The sequence below is a fragment of the Stigmatopora nigra genome, chromosome 5, assembly GCF_051989575.1.
Source record: "Stigmatopora nigra isolate UIUO_SnigA chromosome 5, RoL_Snig_1.1, whole genome shotgun sequence".
Classification (NCBI taxonomy): Eukaryota; Metazoa; Chordata; class Actinopteri; order Syngnathiformes; family Syngnathidae; genus Stigmatopora; species Stigmatopora nigra.
The window spans coordinates 12,980,858-13,008,703 of record NC_135512.1 but is presented as its reverse complement, the minus strand read 5'-3'; the positions used below and the strand labels follow the sequence as shown (position 1 = coordinate 13,008,703).

At 38.3% G+C, this 27,846-nt stretch overlaps 2 protein-coding genes across 4 annotated transcripts; both read right to left on the bottom strand.

Annotated features, from left to right (window-relative positions):
• Positions 1-334: 334 nt before the first annotated feature.
• Positions 335-7,291, bottom strand: mpl (MPL proto-oncogene, thrombopoietin receptor). 3 transcript variants are annotated; one of them, XM_077717215.1, is made up of 12 exons: positions 7,056-7,291; positions 6,830-6,968; positions 6,361-6,545; positions 5,941-6,098; positions 5,387-5,537; positions 4,165-4,279; positions 3,904-4,073; positions 3,549-3,691; positions 2,880-3,039; positions 2,149-2,230; positions 1,925-2,012; positions 335-1,825 (listed from the first exon to the last, which is right to left on the bottom strand). In XM_077717215.1, exons 1-12 carry the CDS (start codon positions 7,144-7,146, stop codon positions 1,346-1,348), a joined length of 1,962 nt encoding a protein of 653 aa, XP_077573341.1. In that variant the 5' UTR covers positions 7,147-7,291; the 3' UTR covers positions 335-1,345. The 3 variants fall into 3 exon arrangements, with proteins under 3 accessions (XP_077573341.1, XP_077573342.1, XP_077573343.1); XM_077717216.1 differs by having other exon boundaries at positions 6,830-6,950; XM_077717217.1 differs by lacking the exon at positions 7,056-7,291 and having other exon boundaries at positions 6,361-6,565; positions 6,830-6,946.
• Positions 7,292-8,077: 786 nt separating this feature from the next.
• Positions 8,078-26,723, bottom strand: tie1 (tyrosine kinase with immunoglobulin-like and EGF-like domains 1). Its single transcript, XM_077717761.1, has 23 exons — positions 26,360-26,723; positions 24,255-24,551; positions 24,054-24,164; positions 23,804-23,959; positions 22,644-22,775; positions 21,037-21,177; positions 20,797-20,925; positions 20,400-20,545; positions 19,573-19,717; positions 19,341-19,499; positions 19,083-19,223; positions 15,826-16,116; positions 14,786-14,979; positions 14,531-14,677; positions 14,388-14,451; positions 14,135-14,245; positions 13,154-13,344; positions 12,338-12,451; positions 11,450-11,520; positions 10,208-10,248; positions 10,023-10,119; positions 9,847-9,946; positions 8,078-9,766 (listed from the first exon to the last, which is right to left on the bottom strand). Exons 1-23 carry the CDS (start codon positions 26,421-26,423, stop codon positions 9,695-9,697), a joined length of 3,114 nt encoding a protein of 1,037 aa, XP_077573887.1. The 5' UTR covers positions 26,424-26,723; the 3' UTR covers positions 8,078-9,694.
• Between the last annotated feature and the right edge of the window lie 1,123 nt (positions 26,724-27,846).

The window sequence follows — 27,846 nt, the reverse complement described above, 5'->3', positions numbered from 1 at the left end:
GACTGGTCGTTTGTCTCTCTGTTTTCCCTACGACTGGCTAGCGACCAGTCTAGAGTGTAGTCTGCCTTTTGCCCAAAGTCAACTGGGTTAGGCTTCATCAACCCCCGTAACTATTTCAAGGACGAGCAGAATGGAAGATGAATGAATGAATAGACGAATAAACGAATGGACGAATGAAATCCACATTTCCACATGCAGATGATCAAATAACAATGTCGTGTAAAACAAGGTAATAATTTACCCAGATATCTAAAGAAAGTTGTATTTTATTTAACTTAACAAAAAGAAAAGCATACCTTATATTAATAACTGCAGTGTAACCTTAGTTCGTAATAAGCTACCGCCCTCTAGTGGTTTTTGAACACAACTATGAGTGGAAAAAGGACCACTATACCATCATCAACCTTCTCAGGGGGAAGCAATTATGAAAGGAAAATGATTTTTCCTGCTTTTGAATAAAAAAAAATGGATGTCTGTGAACCATAGAATTGTTGTTAATATAATAACATAGGTTAACATTTGTTTTTAAATAAACAGGCATTACATCACAATATTTTGCATTGCAATTCAATACATAGTTAAGTCTATATACAAGCTCGCACGGCCCTGGTGAACATAGGTGGTTCAGAAAATGAATGAATATATATACAAGTTGACTATACAAAAATTCATGCCAGCCTCACAGGCCACAACAAAACATCAGGTTAAGAAGGAGTATTATAAGTAGAGATTAAGACTCATTCTTCACTTTTCACTCTACCCTGCAAGTGTTTAAATAAACTGAATTGAAAAATGTCACAACCAGTGAGAATAAAGGTAACAGAGTGAGCATAATCGACCGGAGGCGGTCGATCAGGTTTTTTATTTTATTTTTGTGACTATTTTCATCGTAAGCTTTTTTTTTTGTGGGAAAATCACATAGAATTACGTAGAAAATATTTTTGTAACTATTTTTGGTAAATCTACAATACGAAAAATATATTTTTGTACTCCTGTGATTGAGTAAGATTCCAAATTCCTAAAAAGAACCATAAACCACTAAAAATGAATCAATTGAAAGAACCATTCATGAATTTTACGACACAGACGGGACGCAGACACTTACAGAATCCTAGCAATGTAAGAGTTCTGTTGATCGTCGATGCGATACCGTAGTGACGCAGCAGGGGGTGCGGACAATCTCGCGACATTCGTCATCAATTTTACGACACGCAGACGGGGCGCAGACACTTACAGAATCCTGCCTATCAACGACCTCCAGTCGAATAAATGTACAGAAATACCTTGACATTAGAGATTAAAAGTATCCCGGCCATAGAATGCCACACTTTTTATGGTGATACATTTAGCTAGAAGTTAGGCTAGTATAAAGGTTTCCAGGCCCCCTGAGACATGTATGCTTCTCATGGACTCTGAACACAGGTTCGGAAAGTGGCAGGTAGGAATGATTTAGGAGATTGGTGTCCAAGCACTCATCGACATTCACAGAATTGTCATTGAAGAAACAGTGGCACGTTTTTGGATAAAGCTCCCCTTCAACCTCTAGACTTCTTATCTCTCTGAGCTGCTCACAGACGTACTTGTTTCCCGTTAAAGAAACAATGACACTTTCTCTGCTCAGAGTCACATAGTCTGGAAGCAATGTCAGTTCTGGTCTAGGGTTCCCCTCTTGCTGCTCTATAGCCTGATGTCCTTGATCCAGTGACAGAAGCTGTGTAAAATCCTCACATGCCTTAGCCAAAACTGAGACCTCATCCTGGGACATGACCTCGACTATTGAAGAAGTGGTTTCCTCACCATTATGCTTTGCGGTGACTGGAGGGTCCTGTAAGTGGAGTGAGTGAAACATGGCAGATTTACCATGACTTGAAATTACAGCAAGAAAAATATGATATCAAAGTATAAACAAAAACTCTCAAGATACCCATTTCTGCAAGTTGATTTCAGCAAGAAAGCCTTGAAGGACTTTATCAAGGTTCGGCACTGGTGGCCAAAAACATTGTTTGAGCTTGCTATAAAAGACATGTTAAATGCAGACATTAACATCCAGTTTTTTTGTGTATTTACTCAAGAGGTTAAGGACTAAAAATCACAATATATTTTTTAAAATACGTATAATATTGTAGATGTGAAAATGTTAAGTCTTACCTAAAGTAAGTAAAACCCAAAGTGATGATGATAAGAGCAGTTATGAGCAGTGTGGCAGGGACACACAACATGAGCAAAGTGTCTGTAAAAGAGATATCAAGGTATGATATTGATCTTTCGAATAATAACGTGAAATGCTTTGATCTCAGCCAATCGATGCTATCTAACCCAATCTCAACATCAGCTGTATACTGTACACGTAAGTTTGAGGCTATGAAAGTCTTGGCCTTGTTCCAATCTTGACTCCCAAAATTCTATTTTGTCTTATTCTTGGACTAGCAAGACGGCGGATTTGGGGATTTGTGTTAAGATCGGGTCTTTAAGTTCATTGTGATTTCAAGAAAAAGTCTTTGAGGGGAAAAAAGTACATTGATCATTTGGTGTTATTAACATTCCATCACCTCTGTAAGTGACTTCCTTCCTAATGATTTAAAAAAAAATCTCAGCTAACTACAGGCAGTAGGCGGGATAGACCCTGAATTTCTTGACAATTGCAGGGCACGAGAAAAACAATGTCTAGGGACAATATAGTGTTCAACCAGTCTATCATCCATGTTTTTAGGATGGAGGAAACTTTAGTACTCAGAGAAAAAACATGCAGCCATGAGAAAGAACATACCAACTCCACACACACCTAAAAGTCCTATACGTTTTGGTCTATTCTTGGTCTCAAAATGGGTTGTCTTGATTCCAACACTGTAAAACTTTTGCATTATAGCATTATAGCCTACCTAGATCAGTAGGTGTTTCCCCAGTAAGAACATCAGACCATTCACTCCAGTGGCCAGAATATATGGATCCATTAGGTTTAGTCCTGACCTTCACTTTATACTGGATACTTGACGGAGCCTCCAGACATGCATCAGTTGCTGAGCCCTTGGGGGAAATCACCTGAGGACACGTATTGATGTAAATTATATATTCAATGAATGAAAAAAAACAACATCAACTTTAACATGGATGCATGAGTTGCATTTTATGTATGGCAAGCTACAATGTCGGTTAAACAGAATCTGAGCCTCACTATGTTTGTTTAAAAACAGTTTAAAGACAACTGCAGTGATGAATGCCAGGTCAACAGCGAGTCTTAATAGGATTAGAAAATACACACAAAAAAGGTAAACTGCTTTAGGAAGACAAAAACATTCTTACTGGGGTATGTGGTTCGAGTTTTGATACATTTGTTTATCATATGATTGGTAGTATTTCTGAGATATTGTGACATATTTAGCATATGAAGTGATCATGGATATGGGTGAACATTTAAAAATTAGCTCGCACCTCATGATTTATCACAATGATAATGTAGTATGTTACTATGTGCACATATTTTGGAATAGGTAGGATGATGTGAACAACAACTTAAGCTTGTTTTCTGAAATAAAAGCATCACATCTTACCAGCCATGCTTTGCTATCTCTGAATTGCCAGCCAACCTCATATTTCAAATGGGATGACAGAGTCATCATAGGAGTGTCCCACTTTAAACACAACTTATCTTTTTCCAGTGATCCTCTCAGATGAGTTGGAGGGGATGTTTTGACTAAAATAAAATAAAAACCACACAAATGAAGCTATGATATATTGTCTTACAGACAGTATGCCAGTTAAATTTGACACAATCTGCATTACACTATCATTCTATTTTCATTTTATGATAAGTACTACAAAAAGCATCTTAAAGGAAACAATATCTCAAGCAAAGATGAATGCTACTTGTAGCTAAATCTATTAAAAAATACTACAATCACTTACTGATGTTTTTCAAAATAAACTCTTGGGTATAAAAAGTCCTGGTGAGAGGAATGGCAGCAGTAGTGAGTTTGACTTTCATTATTTTGGACTCATCTCCCTGAAAACTGCATTGGTCAGTGGTGTTCCCATCAAGCAGACATTCTTTCCAATCAGTCCAGCCCAAAGACTCACTGCAAGACATTCATTGTCATTACAAATGCCAGCAAAACAAATTCTAAAAGACTGAATGACCAAAATCAATAACAACTTTTCAATTGATACCTGATAAAAACCCTACTGAAAAGACTGCAAGGATTCAGTTGGCTGTATTTGCTGTTGTTCCACTGACAGCTGATTATTTGCAGATCCGAAGTGTAGCACATGAGTGAAATGTCCCCTGGAGTAAGAAAAGCCAACTTCGAATAACTGATTCAAGAGTGAAAACACGTTTAAACAATTGATTGCCTTAGATCTTTTATCGACTGTAATTCTTACTGTTAGCAAACCCCACTGATTTAAATCCTGAAATATTAACTGCCAAAAATATTCAAACCTATTGATATCAAATCATACTATCCTAGGAGAGTAAAGTTTGATCAAAGCATCACGGCCTGTGTGCTACATTCTGTTTGCACCAGTGGAAGAACAAATTTGAACATGGTCTTGGTAAGATGAATATCCGAGTAGTGCAGTGGGATTTAGGGGGTAGCCTAGTGGGTTTTGAATTGGTGTCTCGCACTGGCAACTGGCCGAGTGGCGTCTTATTCCTCCTTGCATCATCACAGTTTTGATTTAGACAATTCCACCCAATCACGGCCCCTTAACTCGTGAAAACTGAACTACCAACAGCATTCCCCAAGGCTCCAGGGGTGCCTGGAGCCTATCCCAGCTTGCTGGCCAGCCAATTGCAGGGCACGAGGAGACGGATAACCATTCACGCTCACACTCTTACGGCAATTTAGAGTGTTCAACAAGCCTACCATGCATTTTTGGGAATGTGGGAGGAAACAAGAATACCTGGAGATATCCCACCTAAGCCAATGAGAACATGCAAACTCTACAGAGGAGGACCGAGGTGAAATTGAACCCAGGAGTCTGGAACTGTGAGGCGGACGTGGTAACCACCCGCCACATATTTACTCAGATTTTCTGTCCTAAGAAATTATCAAAAATTGTGGGTGAAACTAAGGCAATGTCAAAAGACAATAACCTGCTATAATATTTCAAGCACCCAGGTGGATGTTTCTGTGTTTTGGTGCTTTCATTGCACCTACACCAGCAAGACCAGCAAGACCAGCACAAAAAACAACAAACCCAGCATATCTGCTGGCCAGAATGTGTTGGATGTTTTGTAAAACAGTTCATCATCATTATTTAGCCATTTGTTTTCAATCATTCCTCTTTCTACTCATTTTGTCATACACAGTTTCTGGGTATGATGACAATGTGGCTTTTGTCGAGTCAATGATGATGACAAAGCCTATGTCCGATTATTTCTACGTACCTGCATTTTGTGGCGCCACATCCCTAACAGTATTTGACCAATGACTCCAGTGTCCTGCACTCTCAATATTGCCACACTTGACAGCAACCCTAATTTGAACTTCTTCCCCAGGCACTACGGACACTAATAAGTCAACTCCCTCTTCACGCACCTGTTGGAACAAAAATGAACAAGCAATTTAGAGAAAAAAAGGTTATACTTTTTAAACAATATCTACATTTTTTCATCATGCTTACCACTGGATTACTTATTGGGAGATTGAAATGAAAAGAGTGGCGACATACAGTGTAGAGTAAGATAAATTGGCCATTTATAGATCTCTTGAATTATCATAAAAGGATAGTAGTACCATGTCATCACCACAATGTCGAATCAAATATTTATCTGCTCTGTGCATGTGTTAAACAATATATAATAGCCCATTTGCGGACACATTTTTGGAAATAGCCCACTACTCCGGTAGCAGATTTAATTGGTTGTCATTTCACACTGTATATATACAGACAAACTTGTTTGTATAGAAAAACTATAACTTTCCAAATACTCGCCTTTACCTCTTTTATTCTTTCTCCAAGTCCCTTGGAAGTGTATTCAATCCTATATCGAACCTTATCCTCCCAGTATTTTGGTAAATTTGTGAAGCATGAAACTCGGAGCTGTCCAGCTTTGCCATTATGGTGTAAAGACACATTTAAGGGGGCATCTAAGAGAACTAAAGATAAAGAAATGTCAAGAAAAAAAGAATATGCTTAAATTTATGACTTGAGATGGTAACAACAAAGTTGGAGGCATGCCACAGTACAGCGTAATTACTAAAAAACTGAGTCATTATATTTAATTTCTGACCAAATCTGTCCAACTTTGCAATTTGCTAAAAACTGTATGACGAACCCTAACCCTAACCCAAACAACATGGCAATTAAATATATTGATTAGGCATTAAATGACCAAGTTAAAGGAAATACAAGTCTTACTGTGATCTTCCACACTGACAATGCGACTGCAGATGCTGGTGTTGCTGATGCGCTCCACCACGTGAAGGTGTATATCCACATATGAGACCACATCCAAATAAGGAAATGAGCAGATGTGTAAAAACATTCCTTGTTTTGTCCTCTGAGTCAACAAATCACATCTTTTCTCTCCAGAGCGTCTTAATCTTAATGACAGAAAGAATTGCTTCATTTTATAAGAATCATATCATTGTAGTCACATATTAAACATACAATATACAAGTGTATATATAATGTTTTCAAAGTGTGTACAAACTGAAAGGTATCATAACCAAATCAAGATTCAAATCTGATCCAAATAAAAAAAAAATAGAAAGTATTCTTTATAAAAGGTATTATTTATACCTATTAATACCTATCCTCCATTCTTGAATAATATTAGCTCAGCAGTTAAGTAGTAATTATTAATGAATTTCTTCATGCAACATACTCGCCAATGCTGTAAAACATATCATAAATCCCATTGTCTTTGGTCTCAAAGAAACAAGTAAAATCCTCTTCTGTCTTTGTGAAACATTTTGGGTCCTCTTCATCCTGAAGGAGAGAAATATCTGCCCACAAAATTGTTTCTGTCATACAGGACCAACAGTCAAGTGTACATTGACATTTTTTAAGAAATATTTAGTTCAAATAGAAGCGTATTACATTTTCCTTACCATCTTGTAAAAGACAAGTGATTGTCACAAACTCACAACATATCCAGAGCAAAGAAAGTATTCCAATCCACAAACTGAAAGGTATCTTCATTGTGTCGTTTATTGTTATGATGAATTTAGGTTAGTTTGAATTATTAGCCAGTACAAAAAATAAAATAAAAAAATACAGCACGTTTGTTACATGCATTGTCTTTGCTTTCACGTCAACAGTGTTTTGACTAAGATGATTGATTGTGGGCTGGATGGGGGTAGGCCAAGGGACTAATCTGACAAGAAGGAAGTGTTTGTATGTGTGTGTATGTGTGCTCTAGCAATATGGGAGTTTTCATCAGTTAATACAAAATGACAAAGGCTGTTTTTCAATGAAAGTTGTTTGAATAAAATGTAGTACGGTAAATTGTAAAAGATTTATGTTTTACAGTGCATTCTTCTTAAAACTTAAATGAAGATCACATATAGGTTTTTTTTTTGGTTGCCACGTCTATATATTTTACCTTACCACAGTGTATTTATGAGTATCTTGCTGAAAAGTCAATAGATCCTAGTAATGTATGAATACTATTTTTATACCGGTACAATGTTTTAAGTGATACTGACTATGTTATAAGGATGTTTACCGCCTTTTCACGACTCTCTGTTCCAGGTCATTTGAACTGACTTTAGCAGTTTTTAATTTAATGGACAATTTAATGCAACTTTTCAAAGCTGGAGTTTTTTTTGTCAGGTTTAGTAATTTTTCTTATCTATTTATTACTGTCTCATCTGATTGTTTGTTTTGCTTTTATCATGCCCTCTTTGATTTGAGTCATACTGGATGAAATGGGTTTAATGCTAAATGCTTTTTTTGTTTGTGTTCTGATAGACATTATTATTATTATTTATTGTTAAATTATTATCATTAATTGTTTGTTTATGAAGACGCCTATAACATCATTTTGGGGTTGAGAGATGATTATGACTTTTTGGCACCAGTTATTTTAATAGTCACTATTGACAAGATACTAACTGCAAAAATAAATTCATACACTACTATAACAATTCAACTATGTACTTTAATCTGAAAGTGCATTGGAGTTTGCATAGCAGATCCAAAAACACATTGAAAAACAAAGACAGATACTACCAATAACAAGGATAAAAGGCATTATAGAAAAACATTAGCAATTGTTCATGTATCAAATATAAAAAGTCAGTAGATTATGTATATAGAAATATATATATTGGTGAAAAGAGGCACTAAAGACACGCTAAAAAATAGTTATGTAAAATGTATATATGTTGTTGTGGCTTTAAACATTGACACAACCGTTAGTGCCCTATCTAAATAATTACATTCAGGCTAAAGGAAGTTCTGATAACAAAATACAGTACTATTATATACAGTAAACTGTACAGTAGTTCACGTGGCAGTGATTATGCATAGGGCTCTGTTTCTGTAAACGGCGTAAATATTGAGTGGCGATTGGCACAACTCTCCACTTTGACCGTCCGTGTTTATATTAAGGAAAATGACCACAGACCGGCAGATCTGAGAGTCAGAGGCTGAGCAACTATAGACATTTTTAATGCCATTTTTTTACAGCCATTCAATCAACGAGGCTCCTCTTATTCCATTCAAATTTAGTGGAAACATGGTACCATTGTCTCTGCATAAGAGTATATCTCTTATCGCAGCAAACACATAGACGTGAAACATGGTCGTTGCTCGTTGTCATTGACGATGTGATAAGGTACCCTTATCAAATGCATAATTCATTCATTTTCCATTCCGCCCATCGTCGAAAGGTTTGTGGGTATTGCTGGAGCCTAACCCAGCGGTCTTCGGGCAAAAGGCAGACTACACCTTAGAATGGTCGCAAGGGTACACAGAGAGACAAACGCGCAACCACACTCCCAATCATAACGCCACTGGTGAGAATCGAGCCCACACCAAAGTCAGGCGAGTGAACTTCTACACCATGAGGTGGCAAATGTAAAATTAGTTGGTGATAAATACAAGTGACCACTGAGGTCGCGATTGGTCTGTCTGTGCCCCGTACAAATATTTTTTAAATCGCTTTGGACCAGCCATCTATCTACAACCTCAAGACTTTAGCGGTAGTCTGAGCGGTGCAGAATTTGAATAGACTTTTTACCACCAAATTTGACTCCGACTGGCACATTTCTAAGGGCCTTTGCACCAAAACGCTCAACTTGGCACAATGAGCACTTGCATGAAAATCAAGAACCCTCTGTGAATCCTCTATCATAATAGTGTCCATAAGGTATCATAAAAATATTGATGATAAGTGCTACATTGTATATGTTCCCAACAGTCTTCATTAGCACCCCACAGACCCTGTGGTGTAACAGCAAGCCAAATAACTCAAACAAGAAGCCTGATAATTTCACTCTCCACAATTCTGACAGGTTTGTTGTGATTGCCTTCATCCAAGGACACGCTCCATATTGCTAATGCCTCAGGTATGTTCCCGCAGTGTCCTTTCACAGTCCTGCATCTATAGTTGTGTGGTTTTAAATGGGCGCCTGGTCCTCCTGTCTCTGCGGTAAACAGCAGGGAGATGGCAGTAACGTGAGGACAATCTTTTGGGCTTCCTTTTGAGGTTATGTGGCACGCCAGGGCCTGGGGGGGCTGGTAGTCAGGCTTCCTCTGCGGTAGCGTCTATTCCAGCATAAGTAAAGTTCTCAAAAAGCGCCATGTTCACGTAGGCCTGTGGAAATGAAGTGTTTACCAAAACTCGCATATATATTTATATATACACACATATTTGAGTGTGTGACTTTTTTTTACCTTCCTGGCCTCCTGCATCCTGTTGAGCTGCACTGAGACTTGAGAGAAAGGGGGTCTTTCATACGGCCGATCCCTCCAACACTGTTTCATCAGTTCATAACTGTATGGGGAGAGATCAAATTGCCTTATTTCGTCACAATAACAGCCTTGTTGATATGGGGGAAATCACAACTTACACTTCATTGTCACAATTTTTTGGCTTCTCCATCCTGAAGCCTTGAGGCAGTTTTTCATAGAGTTCAGCACACGTCATACCACAGTATGGCGTACCACCTGAGGCAAATACACAATTGTACTATTGAGATTGTAAAAGTTTGAGGGTAAAACAGAATTCTGTTTAGATTAGATGATTTGTACTTACCGAGGCTTACAATCTCCCAAAGTAGGATTCCAAAAGACCATCTAAGAAAAAGAAAGTGCAACATTAACAGTTTAAAGTGATATGGTAAAGTGAATATTTAGCATTATACAGTATAAAATTCAATAATCTTGTTGTCATGAATAAGTGAGTTTACAAGATCATACATCATTTTATAATTATATTTTTTTAGCTGGTCTTGTGAAATTATTTATTTCAATATTGATGATGTTGACAAGTTGCTGTAACTCTACAAACCACCCATTTCTATCAAGTTGTTTTTCAGTCGTACATATAAATAGATTCCAGTTGACGTACCAACGTCTGCTAGGTTGTAGCCAAAACTTCCTTGTTGTGCTTATCACACTTAACACACTACTCATCCCTTCACCACCAGACGGATGATTTGTTGTTTTGTCTTGACAGCCGTTTTCTGTGCTAGGTAGATTTGAGAGCTCACTATAGTAAAATAAGTAGTTTTTTAGCTGCCATGATACCAGCAACATAAATAGTTTTTGCTTTAATATTTTTCCTAAGGATTTCAATTCGCCAGATGCACTAGACTTTGTATCTCCGAAATGCTCTAACCATAAGCAGTGGCAAAACCAGTGCTGTATAGGCCAAGTTAATGTTTAATTTGAACTATCATATGATTCTTTATTAAATATTGTACATTTATATCTGTATAATATATCAATTAAAGGTGCTGTGGAGTCATTTCGATGATTTTTTTAATATAAATGCTCAAAATATGAGTTTTGACTCTTTCAGTGCGATTCTTTTCAGTTTTTGTTTAAGGTGTGTTTAAAACAAACATTGTTGTCCTCACATGCCTCAGCCTAGCGTCATCAATGCTCTCGGGCCTAAACCTACCACTAGATAAGGCAGTGTCTCTTCCGTTTAAGCAAGGACCAATACCATAAAGCCTTTAATATGCGCTTTTCCTGGATCCCATAATGTACTAAACAACATGGTGACGTCATTTAAACAACCGGAAAATGAGAAGATGAAAATGATTTCTCTAAATGCCACACAATGGGATTCCTATTTTATGGCCCTCATTCCTACACACACTTATCAGACTTTTAATGTAGTATTCCATGAAAAAACTTCTCGTACATACTGTAAATATGTTAATATGACGCATACGCCCTGTGCTGACTCTTGTAGTTTTGTAAAGTCATTGTTTTTTAACAGATCTGATGTTAGCATTACATGATGATGAAAACTGCAATTGTTACTCACACATCACTTTTGGTTGTATACACACTATAGTTGAGGGACTCAATGGCCATCCAGCGAACAGGCAACCTTCCCTGGAAGCATAGAATTCTTTGATGAAGCGGAATGAGTGCAGATATAAATGTTGACAAGCACTAATTATTTTTTTCCCATTCATTTTCTAAACCGCTTTATCCTCACTAGGGTTGTAGGGGGTGCTGGAGCCCACCCCAGCCCACTTTCCGGTTAGAGGCAGGGGACACCCTGAATCGGTGGCTAGCCAATCGCAGGGCACGAGGAGAGAGACAACCACTCACGCTTACACTGATAACTTGGGGCTATTTGGAGTGTCCAATCAGCCTACCATGCATGTTTTTGGAATGTGGGAAGAAAGCGAAGTACCCAGAGAAAACCCACGCAGGCTGGGGGAAAACAGGTGAACCGACCTGGATTTGAACCCAGGACCCCAGAGCTGTGAGGTCGACTTGTTACCCACTCAAGCTGTCAGGCCGCCTACTTTTATACTTACTAACTATTCTGTTAATGCATGGACCTATGCTTATGGTAAATGAGAGCATTTATTAGCACATTTACTTAGAACCTTTTCACTGCTTGTGAGGAACTTTAAATAGGCTCACGTTTATCCATAAATTGGATAAACTAATCGTGCACTTCCATCCCACTGGATGCACATTAGTTTCCAGTATCTTGTCTCAGAACACTTTAACAGTGGGCTGTTGTCGCCAGTAACCATTCGGTCACAGGATACCTTTTTGCTTCTAACTATGCCATGCCGTAACTATAACTACAAATGTTTGCAGAAACGTAAATACCCCTTGCTCAATAAATTACTCTAACTAGCACAATAATAATTAAGAAAATAAAATAAACATTTGTTTGGATAACACTTACCATTGTCTTCTTAACATAAACTTCCTCACCACGGGAGAGGCCAAAGTCAGCTATCTTTGCAACAAGGTTGTCTCCAACAAGAACATTTCTGGCAGCCAGATCTCTGTGAATAAACTGATTTCACACGAATGAAGAGGAGAAAATACGTTATTTACGAATATTTTCATTTAAGGGACCCAATTAATTAGTTTCAAGTAAGTATAAAATACATTTTCAAGGAAAGTGAAAGTATAAACATCAAAAATGCCAAATTACAGGAGTGTCCAAATTTTTGAAGGCGACTTTCAGGAAAATCAAAATCAAATTCTTCCAGTTTCATTTGTTAAACAGATGTTATTCAAGTAAAAAATATGTCCTTGTCCCATGGGTCACTTCTGCATATTATTCATTCATTTTCAGTTTCAAGATAAGAGTCACAGGGGATGTTAGAGCATATCGCAGCCAACTATGGGCACCAGGTGTGGGTCACCTTGAATTGGTGGCTAGCCAATCGCAGGGCAAAAGGAGACAGACAACCATCCATGCACAAACTCATACCTAGGGACAATTTAGAATGTTCAACCAGCCTACCATGCATGCTTTTGGAATATGGGAGGAAACCGGATTACCCAGAGAAAAACCATGCAAGCCCGGAGAGAACATAAAATGTAGGAGGAAACTGGAGTGCCCGTAGAAAACATGTGAACTCCACACATGTGGACCGACCTGGATTTGAACCCAAGACTACAGAGCTAAGAGGCCGACATGCTAACCACTCAGTCGTCGGGCCGCCTAATGACTGGATAAATCATCATAAGTCGTTAAACACAATCTTACTTGTTTGTCACTGAGGTAGTGCATCCCCGTCGCCACATCAACAGCAAACTGCAGTAACTGCTGGGAGGTGAGTGTAGAGGCTGTGCCGTGCTCCTTGGCGAAGGCAGGGTCAGTCTCCAAAACACGACTCTTTCTTAAAAAGTCGAGAAGATTGCCATAGGGGGCATACTCTATGGCAATATACAGGTAACCTGGAACAAGTATATAAAAAAAGTAGTCTTGATAACAACATCTCAAACAACCAACAATCGAATAGATATCACTGCTGAAATTTGTGATAAAAATCTAGCTTTAATTTGTCCTTAAGTTTGTGATACAGTGAAGGGTAGCTTGGCCAGACTCTAAAAGATAAAAGCTGGTTATGTATTTCATAAAGCAGCAGCATGAGGGAGCAATTGAATAGAGCAACTGAGATCAAATGTTGGCTCTTCACAGTTTGTACTCTTTGTGTGTTTTGGGTTAACATGTTGGGTGTTTCGCTAGTTTTTTATACTTAACTTTACTTTGCTTAGTTTTTCAAGATATTCAAAATTACCCATAACTCCATATGAATGATTCAGTGTATGCACAGTTCCAGCTGAAACACACTTGAACTCATGTGTGCTGACAGATGTTTCTGAAAATAATTCCTGATGGGTATTACAGTGGACTATATGTTGAAGTAACAAGTGTTTTTTTTAATGGACTCCTATATAATAAATCACAGGCCGCTTTACAATAATAAGTTCTCCCTTGTTAAATAGTTTTTATTCTTCATATTTTTGGTTAAGAATCATATTGTAATTTTTTTCCCTTTGGTTCTCATCCTCTAGTATTTTTCTTTTAATATGCCAGGTCAATCAAATGCAGTAAGATGATTAAAGGGCCACAAGAAAATGAAGAACCTGTTAAAAGAATAGTCCATATATTTGAAAACGGACTTAGTTATGCAATTACCCGCCAAAAAAAAACCCTATTTAAAGCCCCTATTGTGTCTCTCACCTCTGTTTTCACATGCTCCAATTAAGTTGATAATGTTGGGATGCTGGCCTAATTTACACAACACTTCCAGTTCCCCTGCAAAGTCTCGGTGGTCATTTTCTGAAGCAAACTCTGCAGTGAAAACATAGTCAAACACAGTTTTGTAAAATAAATTCACCAAGAAACCAAGCCTCATTTGAAACAGACTTTAAATCACCAGAACAACTATTCATTAACGGCATTTGAAATTTGCTCGTGCTAAACTGAAGATCACCTTTTAGCATTTTTATGGCTGCGCTCATCTTGTTGCCATCTTTCTTGATCATGGCTTTGATCACCTGTTTCAACATAAATGTTAGGTCAGTTGTGTACACAAGTAAATGATAGTAACTTATAAAGAAAATATCAATTTGATACCTGTCCAAAGTTACCCTCGCCGATGACATCCTCAAATTTAATGTCTTCCCATTCGAGGATTGGATAAGTAAGGGGCTCAGGGGTTGGCTTAGGTCTTCGGGTCAATGTCAGAGTTCCAGAATTGAACTGTAGAATTGTCTCCTCACCCTATTGATAACATGAGGGCTGACCTTAGCAATGTTTCAAATAAGGGGTATGTATAAACAAAAAATAGCGAAATTCAAAGGAAAAGTGAAAAAATTATCAGGTCCTTACTGATCCAGATTGGTAGGTGAATGTGCGACGCCGGTTGAGTAGGGTTTTGCGGATGAAGAAAAATGCAAGCAGTGCCAGAAGGATGGTCACACATGTTACCGTCACTGATGCTACAACTGCTACCAACAGCTGATAGTTGTCCCCTGCTGATTTCCAAGCAACACCCTGGGTGGTCGGTGTTAAACTTTCCAAGCCTTTTTTGAAGGGAAGATTTAAAAAAAAGAATAAAGGTGGAAAGAAAAAAATAGGACAGATGGTTTTCAGCCAGAAGAGATAAATGGACCTTGTCATATTAAGTAAGTGTATTTGGGCCCTGTGTGGGTGGTCCTCTCTAATGCTTGGAAAACACAAAACTATAAATCCAGTAAAGATATTTGCGATCCAGGATATCATCAATTGTCGAGGACATAATCACGTTTTGCCAGGAACAAAAAATGCAACTTGCTCTTGTTCCATGGGCTGGATTTGTTCATTTATTTTTAAAAGGTCTGGCCCTTAGATACTCTACCCTGGAACAGGGGTGCCAAATTTGGACACCAAGGAGGTCAAATCTGTGTAAATCTGGTTGTTCTGCTGGGTTGTTATACTGTACATACAACATCATGTGCTTTTATTTTGAAATTGACGCGTCAATCATAGATAAGTACCCTCACCCTCAAGTTTGTTTCTCCAGAAGCAATGCCTGCACATCATATATTGTTCGTTAGGCAATTAATTGTGCAGTTACAAATGAAGATGTGCAGCTGCATGTTTAATCAAATGTTTCTGTGAATAGAAATGTTGAGCTACATGTCACTGTAATACAGTACATAAATACATTTACAAGTGCACTTGCATTCTGAAAATGTCCGCCTTTCTATTGTAGGATGTGATTAGTCAAGTAAATGTTCAAGGTGGACGTGGAAATGTATGCAAATTTGAAACTATTTACATCATAACTTGATTCACGATGGTAAGATGAACTGATAATGGAACGGATGGAGCAATTTGTATATTTATATATATATTTACAGAGGTTATGGTTGAATTGATAAACTTACCGTTCCCTTGTGTACTGGCTTGAACAAACTTGCTCCACTCCCCTGGCACCTTGGAAAAAGCCCTCACTCTGAACTGATAAAGTGTACTGCCGTTGAGCGCGGTAACATCTTTAGTCGTCTTGTTCCCGTCATCTGTGTCCAGCCACAGGTGTGGGTTTGCCTGGCCTACTGGCTGGTACTCGATGACATATTTCATGATGCCACCATTTACATCCTCAGGGGGCTGCCACTTTAACTGTATAGCTGACAAGGACAGGAACATGGCCTGGACATTACGTGGTGGTGATGGACCTGACAAGAACACATGAGACTCGTTAGAATCCTTACCAGTGATTCTGTATTTAGCAAGAAACACATGCAAAATGAAGGCATACTAAAAATCTCACTAGTTGTGTGAGTCAACACCACTAGGAATCAACAGCAATGTAAAAATTTTAAAAAAGTATGTAATTCTATAAGTTGCTCTTATCCCTCTATTTATTTGGTAAAAAAAAGCCAAATCAGCATTAAAAGGTATATTTTAGTCCAGATTGACGGCTTTCCAAACTAATTAGAATTACAAATTACCAGGAGGGCTGCAATATGATGATATTAGATTGTTAATCTAAACTATCTCATAGACCCAACAGATTGTTAGAGTCGACTTAAAAAGGGGTCGGGAAAATATTGCTCATGAGTTATTATCTGGCTCTTTTGATGAGACTTTCTGTGTGTGGAGTCGGTGCTTTGCCTCACATAAACTGGCTGGGACAGCTGCTGGCTAAGTGATACATTGATCTTGGACACCTCAAATGTGTGCCGCAATAATATGTTTCAATTTGGTGTCTTTCGATCGGGGTAACTTTCCAAGGGTCAGCATACTATCCTGAAAGTATCTGTGCATTCTCACAACAAGTGGTCCTTAAGAAGGAATCTTCATTGCACAAGATAAAGTTGACAAATTGGTTCCTGGCTCAAAATTTGTGATTGTGATCTGGCATATAAATATTTCTCTTTAAGAGGTCAAATCTTGAACTATTAGGTTAGAACATAATTGTTTTAAATTGTGGCACAAATTACATTTATAACTGTTTTGATCCTTTACCGTCATTCATTCATCATCTCTACCACACATTCCTGGAAAAGGTTGCTGGAGCCTATCCCAGCTGACTTAGGGTGAAAGGCGGACTACACCCAAAACTGTCTTTATAGCCAAACATATCGTATTTTTGAGCAATGTGATATTATTTTCCCAGATAAAAACTAAAGTGACATAGGAATGTGATCCAAATTTATGGCAAATTATATTTGAAATTTAGTCTTTTTTCCAAGAAACCATGAAAAGGCTCAGAATCTAAATAATTCTAATTCGCTCTCAATTAAATAGGGCCTAGTTAATTGAGAGCAAATTAGAATTATTTGAATCCTAAATCCCTACTAACTAGGGGTTTAGGTTTCAAAGGGTTAAAATAACCTATAGGGTATTCAGTTTTTATGTTAGAAAAGTGTCAGAGTTGATTGCCTTTAATGTTTACATTAAATTCATTCATTGATTTTCCGTACCACTCATCCTCACAAGGGTCAAGGGGGGTGCTGAAGCCTACCCCAGCCAACTATGGGCCCCAGGCATGCGGGATCCTGAATTAGTGGCCAGCCAATCGCAGTGCACTAGGAGAAAGACAACACTCATTCTTGGGGCAATTTGGAGTGTCCAAACAGCCTACCATGCATATTTTGAGGATGTGATATTAAACTGGAGTACCCGGAGAAAACCCAGGCAGGAGAACATGCAATCACCAAACAGGATCGATCTCAGAACCGTGAGGCCTACGCACTAACCAATCGTCTATCGGGCCACCTGTTTATATTAAATTGTGCTATTAAATTGAATAGCAATAATGAACAGGTTTTACTGTTCAGAAAGCTAATTTGTCTCAAAATTAGTTTGTTCTCTTTTAAGGTTTTGCACACCTATTTTATATTAAATGCTTTAATTCAACATTTAAAAACGCTTTGTAATTATAAACAGGATCATGATAAAATCGATGATGATGATGAGTATTTTCATTTTGCCATATTGTCACCCCAACTAATTACCCTGGCTGTTGATAAGGATGTGGTAGGGCTTTGAAGGTGGTCCCTGACTGCCACAGTTGATGAGGCGCACCACCACCGTGTAGTCTTGTTGATACTCCAGGTTGTAGAAAATTTTGGACAGAACATTTAACACGGTCATCTCCTCCAGTAGTTTCTCAACGTGTGGTGGCGGCCCAAAGAGCTGCACTAAAAAGCCACTGGCTGAGTTGGCAGTTATGCCACTGTTGCTGGGCATTTTCCATTGCACAGTGACATTATGACCTTCCACCAAGCTGATGTCAATCTCAGGTTGAACTGTGGGCTCTGTAGTGACAGAGAACACAGTGAGAACTGAGTGGGCCTTGCGCATTTTACCTAATCATAAAGGTACTTTCTTTACTTAGATATAAAGGTCACATAGTAAGCATGATCGACCGGAGGCGGTCGATCAGGTTTTTTATTTATTTTTGTGACTATTTTCATCTTGTGCTTTTTTTTTTTGGGTGAGAAAATCGTGTAGAATGACGCAGACAAATATTTTTGTCACTATTTTTTGTAAATCTGCAATACTAAAAATAGATTTTTGTACTCCCACGATTGAGTAACATTCCAAATTCCTAAAAAGAACCATAAACCACTAAAAATGAACCAATTGAAAGAACCAATCATGAATTTTACGACGCGCAGACGGACCGCAGACACTTGCAGAATCCTGCCTATCAACGACCTCCGGTCGAATAATGTCTGCTGTTGTTTTCTGCCAAATTGCACGCCGTATTTTAATTGACTGCACACAAATAGCTCAAATATAGCACCTCACAGCAGTCAACATACAATTATGACGTCCAAATAATTTAACGTAAGAGATCAGAGATCGTTTGGTGGCAAGGCATAATGTAAACAGTAACTCCTGAACATGCCCTTTGCACTGAATACCTTCAAGTGCAAGGTGACCCATTTGGAGAAAGAGAGAAAAACTAACTCCTTGCACGAGGAGTTACTTAGAATATAACTAGTTTCCAAGTTCAATCACAGCAGAGAAACCAATTTCAAACAGTTCCCAAAATCAGTGCTTTCTCCAGAGTCCTCGGATTTCTTAAACATGGCAAACTGTAGCATGTCTATTGGGATGCCACAGTTTTAGACATATTTTATATTTGAAGCCAGGAACAATTTATTTCATACATTTCCTATTTCCTTACCAGGACAATCAGTCTCCATGATGGCCTCTGGTCCAGGGGCTCCTTCTCCTCCTGCGCCAGGACGCGTTAGCTGAACCCGTACACGGTAGCGTGTTGAAGGCTTCAGGTTCATCAGTGTGATTGGCTCTTTGTCACTGTACACTGAGAGAAAATACAATATTAGAATGACATCATAAATGGCCTACTACAGGATAATTTTGATCCAACTTTGATCAATAATAGCGTTTATGACAATCTCATAATGAACAATATATTTACCAATTATGGATGACCAGGAATCTTTATTATCTACAGGTTTATAGAGGAGTGTGGTTGAAATAATGGGGCCATCTCCTTTGTGGCAGTCCATTGGCATCACAAGTAGCTGCTTACTTCTCTTTTCCAGGAGTATAGGAGCAGTTGTGGGGACAGGTGGTTCTACAGAAATATAACATCAAACTTATCACTTTCCCTCTCCAAATGTTGACTATTAAAAATAATTCAGAAATACCTTTGACAGTCAGATTAAATTTACGGGTGTCCTGGCCGCCATTAGTGGAAACTCTGCATTCCCATAATCCTCCATGCTCAGCACTCAGACGTGGAATCTCAAACATGGCGATACTTTTATTAGAATCCATGACAGTGTGTGATGCCTGGGAGAGAAATAATAGTGAAGTTGTGTAATCATAGAAAATATATTGAAATTTATGCTGCAGTAGGACAGCAAATGTTGACATTGGAGCAAACAACAGCTTTATCATTTGCATCCCAGTAGAACTAAACGTTTAATTCATTGAAAAGGCCTCAAATTGGAATTTTATGCTTTGTAATAGTGGATGAAAATGTACGTAAATAAAATCACACATTTGCAGGAGATGGCCACCTTACATTGGGGCAGGCTTTTTCATCAGTGTCAGTGTGATTGTGAGAGTGAGTTGTCTGTCTCTTTTCTTTGTGTGCCATATGACTGACTGGTGACCAGTCTAGGGTGTAGTCTGCCTTTCACCAAAGCCAGCTGGGTTAGGCTCCAGCAACCCCCACAACCCTTTCGAGGTTGGGCGGTTTGGAAAATTAATGAATGAATGAATTGTTCGCAGCAAAAATTAAACATTATTTAGTAGTTGATTCATCAACCTGGTCTACATGTGATTTCAATCTTATCTCCCTTCAATTGTGCCTAATCACCTCTGAATATTCATTTTTCATTCATTTTCAGTACAACTTATCCTCACAAATGTCACAGGAGAAGCTGGAGCCGCTGGGTTATAAGAGTGGTTACATACAGTAGACAAGTTTGGGTTTTTTGGGATGGAGGTTAGTCGTTGATCTTCATACCTTGAGCACAGTGCTGTCCATCTTTCGGAGTTCAATGCTGTTATGACTGGGCAGAGGATTGCCTGTGGCTGAACAATAAATTTTTGGCTTGGAATTGAGATTCCATTCCAAATTACTATCCAAGTCTATGATCTCTGGGGCCCGATCTGGTGAGAGAAGAGAGAGATGTTTCACAAAATGTCAGAAAGAATGACGGCAAATGAGAAGAAATACATATTTTAACAACAAAACCAATACATTACATTTTTGGCCAATGTTGCAGGACAAAAAAAATGAAATGAATGCTCTATCTGAAGTGCTACTGCATGTAGCAGAATTCAGAAGGCTCAAATAAATAGTTATTTTAAAAATATGATGATATCGCTTTCCGATATAGACAATGAGATGGAAAACCTACCAGATTTTTCACAGTTTTGTCCCCTCCATCCTGGGGCACACTCACACCCAATAAAGCGATTGCATACTCCTCCATTCTGGCACCTACAGTTCAACCTGCAGTCTGGTCCATACATGTCATTATGGCAGGCTGAAAAAAAAGAATTAAATATAAGTAAATAAAAGGTTGCACAATCCTGAAGCAGACAAAATATATTGAGGTAGTATAATTTAAGGGCTTATAAAATTAAATGCGACGTACCCTTTTCACACCGAGTTCCATACCATCCACTACCACAAGAACAGCCATAGGGGTCTGGTAGGCAGAAGCGTAACCCCTTGCAGTTCATATCAGAGCTACACGATTCTTGGCAGTTTCGGCCAAACATTCCCACTCGGCATGCTACAAACCATCAGAGAAGGATAAGTGTGTTTTTAAGAAAAATGAAAATGCAATTCATCATAGGTCGGGTGCATATTTAAACGGAAAGTGTCTTTCTTAGGGGTTCTCAGATAACACATGTGGTTTTATTCGCATAATCAAAAACAAGTGTAAAGTTTTCACAAATGCAAGTTAATCCACTAAACAGGCGTAACTGGGATGGAGCTTGTTATTTGCCCAAAACTGAAGCGCTGTTCATTTTGTTTTGGGAAAAAAATGTAAAACTAAAAAGAGATAAATTAAGCCTGCATCATTCAAGTCTGTCGACATATTGCAGTATCTTTTTTTTAATCCTCAATAGTATAATAATGATAATAATTTATTTTCAGTGCTTTAGCTAACTCTTCTTTTGATTTTAAAATGTCGAATTTTAATTTGTGCAGTACAATCTGATACTTTAATTTACTGTTAGGAGCCTTGCCTCCGAGTGAGGGAACGAGGGGCAGTTTCTACGGCAAGGTATATAGTTTGTTTTAGAGTGAATGTCAGGTGGTCAAACTGTTGTTTGATGAAGATATCATTTACCAAAACATCTCTGCCAAAAAGGCAACCATTGTACAAAAGCCCGAGGGTCTTTAATCAATGCAATTTCAGAATGTTAAGTGGTTCCTCTTCTGAGTTTATCAAGAAAAAAAGTTCTGCAAATAGTTCTAAGTTGTTCCTAAAAAAACGTTCATTTTAATTTCAATGGGCGGTCGAGTGGTTAGCACAGTTATGGAGTCGAAGGTTCGATCCCAGGTCGGTCCTCACTGTGTGGAGTTTGCATGTTCTCCCCCAGATTGCGTAGGTTTTCTCTGAGTACTCCAGTTTCCTCTCACATCCCAAAAAACATCCTCCAACATCCCCAAAACAAATCCGGGTTAGTCCCCCTGTGTGGAGTTTGCGTGTTCTCCCCGGGGCTGCGTGGGTTTTTTCCAGGTACTCCGGTTTCCTCCCACATTCCAAAGACATTCATGGTAGGCTGGTTGAGCACTTTACATTGCCCCCAGGTATGAGTGTGAGCATGAATGATTGTCTGTTTTCTTATACCCTGCAATTGGCTGGCTCCAAACCAATTCAGGGTGTTACCCTTCTGGTGCATTGGATAGGCTTCAGCACCTCCCACCACCCTTGTGAGGATAAGCGGTTTGGAATGAATGTTTTGCAAAAGGTTTCAAATAAATACAGCAACTTTTGGTAAATCCACATCAATCTCACACCAAATAAAAAGTCCAATCCCTATTACTTACACACAAAAGGACTTCTGATAACAATGTATTTGCCTTTAAAGCATTTAACATCTCCCAAATTCCCTTCCGCCTTCACAGTAACTTTTACAAATACATTAATACAACTTCAGACAACATTGCATTTTAATTTTAAGTATACAATATGCCTTAAATTCCCTTTCGCTACCTCTCACAACTACTACATCAATGAGTACCAACCTGTCTCACAGCGTGTTCCCATAAATCCAGGAGGGCAGATACAATCTCCATCATGATCATGACAGACTCCACCATTGAGGCATTCTGGACAGTCCTTGTCACAGTAATGTCCCCATTTCTTATTTGGACAATCTACAAAAAAAAAGGTTTAAAAGTTACTGCATTTGCTGACTGCTTTTTATGTATATTTATGAGATGCTCCCCATTCAAATTATGAGATATTATGCACACAGGAATTGAGAAATCGCAGGAAAACCAAAATCCTGCATCAGAACAGATGGTGTTTTGAAATGTCTGAGTAATGTCTCTTAAGAATAATAAAGTACAGCATGTGGACATATCCTGCTGTGATTTTGCACCTCATTCAAAGTGTGCAAAATCAGCTCACGTTTCTCTTTTCATAAATGTCCCATTCCATGTTTTGCATCAATAACGAGAAAAACTGTTTGGAGATTTATTGCCAATTTGAAACTTACTAACTACTGTACATCCAGTTAGTATATTTAAGCAATTTGATCAGATCTGGTGGAGAGGTTCATTCAGCTGACTTGGGGCAGCGTGGATCATTTTCCACCCAATGGTGCTGTGTTGAGTGCGAATGGTTATCTGTTTCTGTGTGTACCCTATGACTGACTCACAACCAGTTTTTGGGTGTAGCCCTAAGTCAGCTGGGATAGGCTCCAGCACCCCACAACCGTGTTAAGGTTAAGTAGTGTTGAAAATGAATGAGTTGACGGATGCTGGGTATGCAAAAATGACGTCAACATGTGTTTATTATTGTTATGTCACTGTCATTTAACAATTATTTACTTGATTTCATCATGCAAATTATAGTGGCTTATAAACAAAGTATAAAATCATTTATTATACTTTTGTCTTTACATCCAATGTCCTCAACTGAACAATGGAAGAAATTTACTGTTATCACACTATTACCAAAATGACACTTTACTGATTTTCTGAGCATTGTAGCTGTGAAAATATGTAAAGATAAAACATTTGGTGGGCTTGCCTTTTACAAACTTGACTAAAGTTCACGGTATGATGCACGAGCATCTGTCAACCATTTAAGTTATTGCTACATATGGGTCTCAAGGTGTTAAAATCCATGATTCTGGGTGTGTAGCCTTTAAGCAGGAGTATGATAAGGGCCAACAAACCTCTGACAATGAGTCTCATCCAAGCCCCATGAAGAGGACTGTCCCCAACGTAGCTGGCACTGTAGATGCCTTGATTGGCAGAAGCTGCATTATCTATTGTCAGTACAGCAGTGCGGTTGACCATGTCATTCCAGTGAGTCATATAATAGTAATTTCCTACAAAAAGTGGATAGTTGTTGATATAGCCTTGAATGCATTCTTTGACTGGATTTCTGTTTTTAGTAAATATGTAGAAAAAAAGATGGCTTACCGTTATACTTCCAGGTCACATCCCTCTTTTGGGAGCTCAGTAGCAGCATGCTAAGGTGGACAGTTTCTCCTTTATTGGCGGTTATCGTCAGGTGAGTTGGGATAAAGTTAGCTATGAATAACAAACATGGCGTCATTTTTCATCTTATAAAAGTGTCATTAAAAAACAACTGTCGGAATATTAAATGAAATGTGAACACACCTCTGCCGAAATTGTTTATCATTGTCACGGTCTCAAGAGATGGATTTTCTTGAGTTGATTCACAGTAAAATATGCCAATGTTATCCAAATCTCTAAACTCGCGGGCCACAATTTTCTTGTTTCTTTGTTTATGCAATTTGAAGTTTGGCATTTTTGGGAATATGAGGATTTTGTTGTCTCTTTTGATATCTAGTTCCGCATGAGCAGGTGTGCGCTCTCCGTTGATACATGTGATGGAGAAATGATTGACTTGGATGTCCTCTGCTGTGGATATCATTGTCAAGTCAATCACAGCATCTGTAAAACATTCATTTATGATTAAAGCAATCCACATGAAGCAACGTATTTATAATTTTTACCTGTTGCTTCACACATTTCAATTATAAATTAAATATATAAACAAATCTTGTAGAATGCAGAATAATAACTGAGTGGTTAAAACACCTCCTTCGCTTTACTGAGGTTTAATCATTGGGTCTTAAAGCCTGTGGAGTTTTCATAGTTTCTATTTGATTGTGTGGGTTTTCTCCTGGCACACCACATTTCCTGATATTCCTAAAACATCCATGTTAGTCTATTCAAATACTGTAACTTGTCCAACCATTTGATTAGTCCACATTAATCTTATGATTATCTGGCAACCAGTCTAAGGTGTAACCAGCCTCTCACATCAAGCAGGCCAGGATACACTCCAACTTGCCAATAATATTATTGATTACAGCTTGTACAGACAATTCAGGGATGTATGGTTTTTAGTGCTACTACTTTTTTTTACATTTAAGGCACATTAATGCAAACTAAAGATATAAACATGAGCACAGCAAAGTTCAAATCTGAATTACAGTTTGTCATTAAAACGTTGAGATGAAAGAAAACATTCTCTCAACATTACTATTGCCAGTTTTCCAAGAATAGAGCAATTGAAAAGTGCCAGGAAAGCATCATGTCAATCAGTGTAGAACAAAATAAAGGTAAAATAAAAATAAATATTTGTTAATAAAATAACTCTCAGGGCGGGCCGGTGGATGAGAGTTTAGCGGGTCGGGCTCAGAGTGGGAGACCTGGATTCAAATGCAGATTGGTCCACCTGTGTGGAGTTTGCATGTTCTTCCTGAGCCTGCATGGGTTTTCTCCGGGTGCTCCGGTTTCCTCCCACATTCCAAAGACATGCATGTTAGGCTGATTGGACACTCTAAATTGCTCCTAGGTATGAGTGTAAGTGTGAATGTTTTTTTGTTCTCCTTGTGACCAGCGAATGGCTGGCCACTAATTCAGGGGTTCCCCCGCCTCTGGCCCGAAATCAGATGGGATAGGCTCCAGCACCCCCCTGAGACCTTAGTGAGGATGAAGCGGTTCAAATGAAAAAATAATCTTGGTCAAGACCCCAGGTTTCATCTCTCTCCAGGTCTCCTATCTACCTACCTTCCAAACTACAATAACCACTTGAACAAATCACTCTCATCAAATTATTATTATTACCTAATATGCATCGTTGTCAATAGCATAAAACAATTCTGAATCATAAACAGAATATAGTATGTTAAACGTGCCTTTGTATTGTATTGTATTATTGTTGTAATGTATTGTATTATTATTGTATTGTACTGTATTGTATTATTATTACTTATATATTCTTATTGGGGAAGTGGTCATAATCTGTATCTGGTTATTGAATAGAGTACTATTTCAATAATGTCATGATCATATCATAAAACTAGAGGAAAAGTGAGTCTTTCAATAGAATAAAATATCAATATTCCAACACTAAACTTAATGAAGGAATGTATAGCCATTGTATGAAAAATTTGCTCAAGCCCTATTGTATATACTTTAATAAACCAAGTCCTGAACCCAATATCAGTTTATCCAACATTCCTCAGGCCCCAGATCCACAGAACAATGCCAGGAAACATGGATGAACTCCTTTTTCTCTCCAGAGAGTTCCCAATTCAGCTCGAGAGTCCTTGTGACTCAAAAATATATGTATATATGTATATGTATATTAAAGTTAACTATAAAACATGACATGCACTGACATAATTCTTAATTCTAATACATTGACGCTTCCAGTATTAGGATAAAAGATGGTTAATCTTCATTCTTACCTGACAGGTCCAAGATGCAAAGCACCCACAGGTACATAATCTTCATGTTGTTTATAATCCGCATTGACAAATGATTACTGTTTGTAAATAGTCCCAAAGTGTGCCTGTTTTTTTTTTTTTCTTTTCTTTTTTTTAATCTAGTAGAAGAGTTGACAGCGTTGTATATCAAACGCAGTGGCCATGCGTCACGGCAAAAGATGCGCCTTTCTCCTCATAACTCGGCGGAATATTTTGTAACGCAATAATCTCCCGTCGGTGAATGTTGTCGGTAACTGCGCTCCTGTCGAGAATCGAATCAGAGATTAAAACTCAAAGCGAAGCTGTTTTCACGGGGTGGGAAAGGAAGGAAGAACGTCACAGACTGTTGGCGCTCCACATCGTATTCCAATGAATGTATTTATGAGTCTAAACCTTGTTTCCCTGGCGTTGGAACACAGGATATACTTGAAGTCATTTGATATTGTCAATATTATTCCTCAAAACGCAATTGGGATGATGATTCCAATTTTTAATACTGCATTTCTGCATGAAGGAGACAATCTGTGCAAAACTTCATTAGAGGTAAACACTGATGCGATAAATCAGGGGTGGCGAACTTGTGGCTCTCGAGTCGAATGCGGCTGTCATATCATATTTTGTATAAACTGTGGCTCTTTTCCTCGTTTCAAGTTCCTCTTAGTACTTTTATTCTCTCTTATAATAAATTCAAATTATTAAAAAACAAATAATAAATCTTTTTTTTAGATTTGAGGGTTATGGTGAAGAATATGGTTGTAATTGTATTCATGTGTGTGTCTGTGTGTGTGTGCCTCTGTTTTGGCAGGACTCTGCGCGGTGTGGCTCTTTGAGTCTCAAAGTTTATTTATTTTTTTTGCTGTTTGTATCTGACTTGTTCAACAACCTTGAGATAAATTAATTATTTCAACATTTCTGTTTCTTACATGGTTTGTTTTGTAGTTCATGGATCGATCAAAATACATTTATGTGGCAAATGACGAGACAATATTTTATTTTGAGAAGTCACTGAAGTAATGTTTACCTGGGCCTGCATGGGTTTTCTCCGGGTACATTCCTAAGACATGCATGTTAGGCTGATTGGACACTGTAAATTGCCCCTAGGTACGAATGTGAGCATGGATGGTTGTTGGTCTCCTCGTGCCCTGCGATTGGCTGGCCACCAATTCAGGGTTCTCCCCTGCCTCTGGTCCCAAAGTCAGCTGGGATAGGCTCCAGCACCACCCGCGACCCTAGTGAGGATAACGTGGTTCAGAAAATGAGATGAGAAGTCATTGCAGTACTACAGTATACTTGTGACCTATGAGAACAGGATTAGTGGTTTACCATGAAACAAAAATTCGTTCGGAATGTGTCTTTTTGCTACTGTATGTTTTTATTTATCCAGATATTGAGAAAACAAGCATAGGATAAATTGCAGCCCGTATCATGTTTTGCCAAATGCAACATCTTTGTTCTGTCACTTCAATGAG

Bases quoted from the DNA above. Each gene is read 5' to 3' on its own strand.
- tie1 (XM_077717761.1), bottom strand. From the start codon at position 26,423: ATGCGGATTATAAACAACATGAAGATTATGTACCTGTGGGTGCTTTGC. The intron at 20,546-20,796 runs GTAGGTTTTCCA...TTCTCTCACCAG, and splicing joins ACAAAACTGTGAAAAATCTG to ATCGGGCCCCAGAGATCATA. The intron at 16,117-19,082 runs GTAAGGAAATAG...TGTTCTTGTCAG, and splicing joins CATGGAGACTGATTGTCCTG to GTCCATCACCACCACGTAAT.
- mpl (XM_077717215.1), bottom strand. From the start codon at position 7,146: ATGAAGATACCTTTCAGTTTGTGGATTGGAATACTTTCTTTGCTCTGG. The intron at 4,280-5,386 runs GTACGTAGAAAT...TTCTTACTCCAG, and splicing joins TGTGGCGCCACAAAATGCAG to GGGACATTTCACTCATGTGC. The intron at 1,826-1,924 runs GTATCTTGAGAG...CTCCACTTACAG, and splicing joins AAATCAACTTGCAGAAATGG to GACCCTCCAGTCACCGCAAA.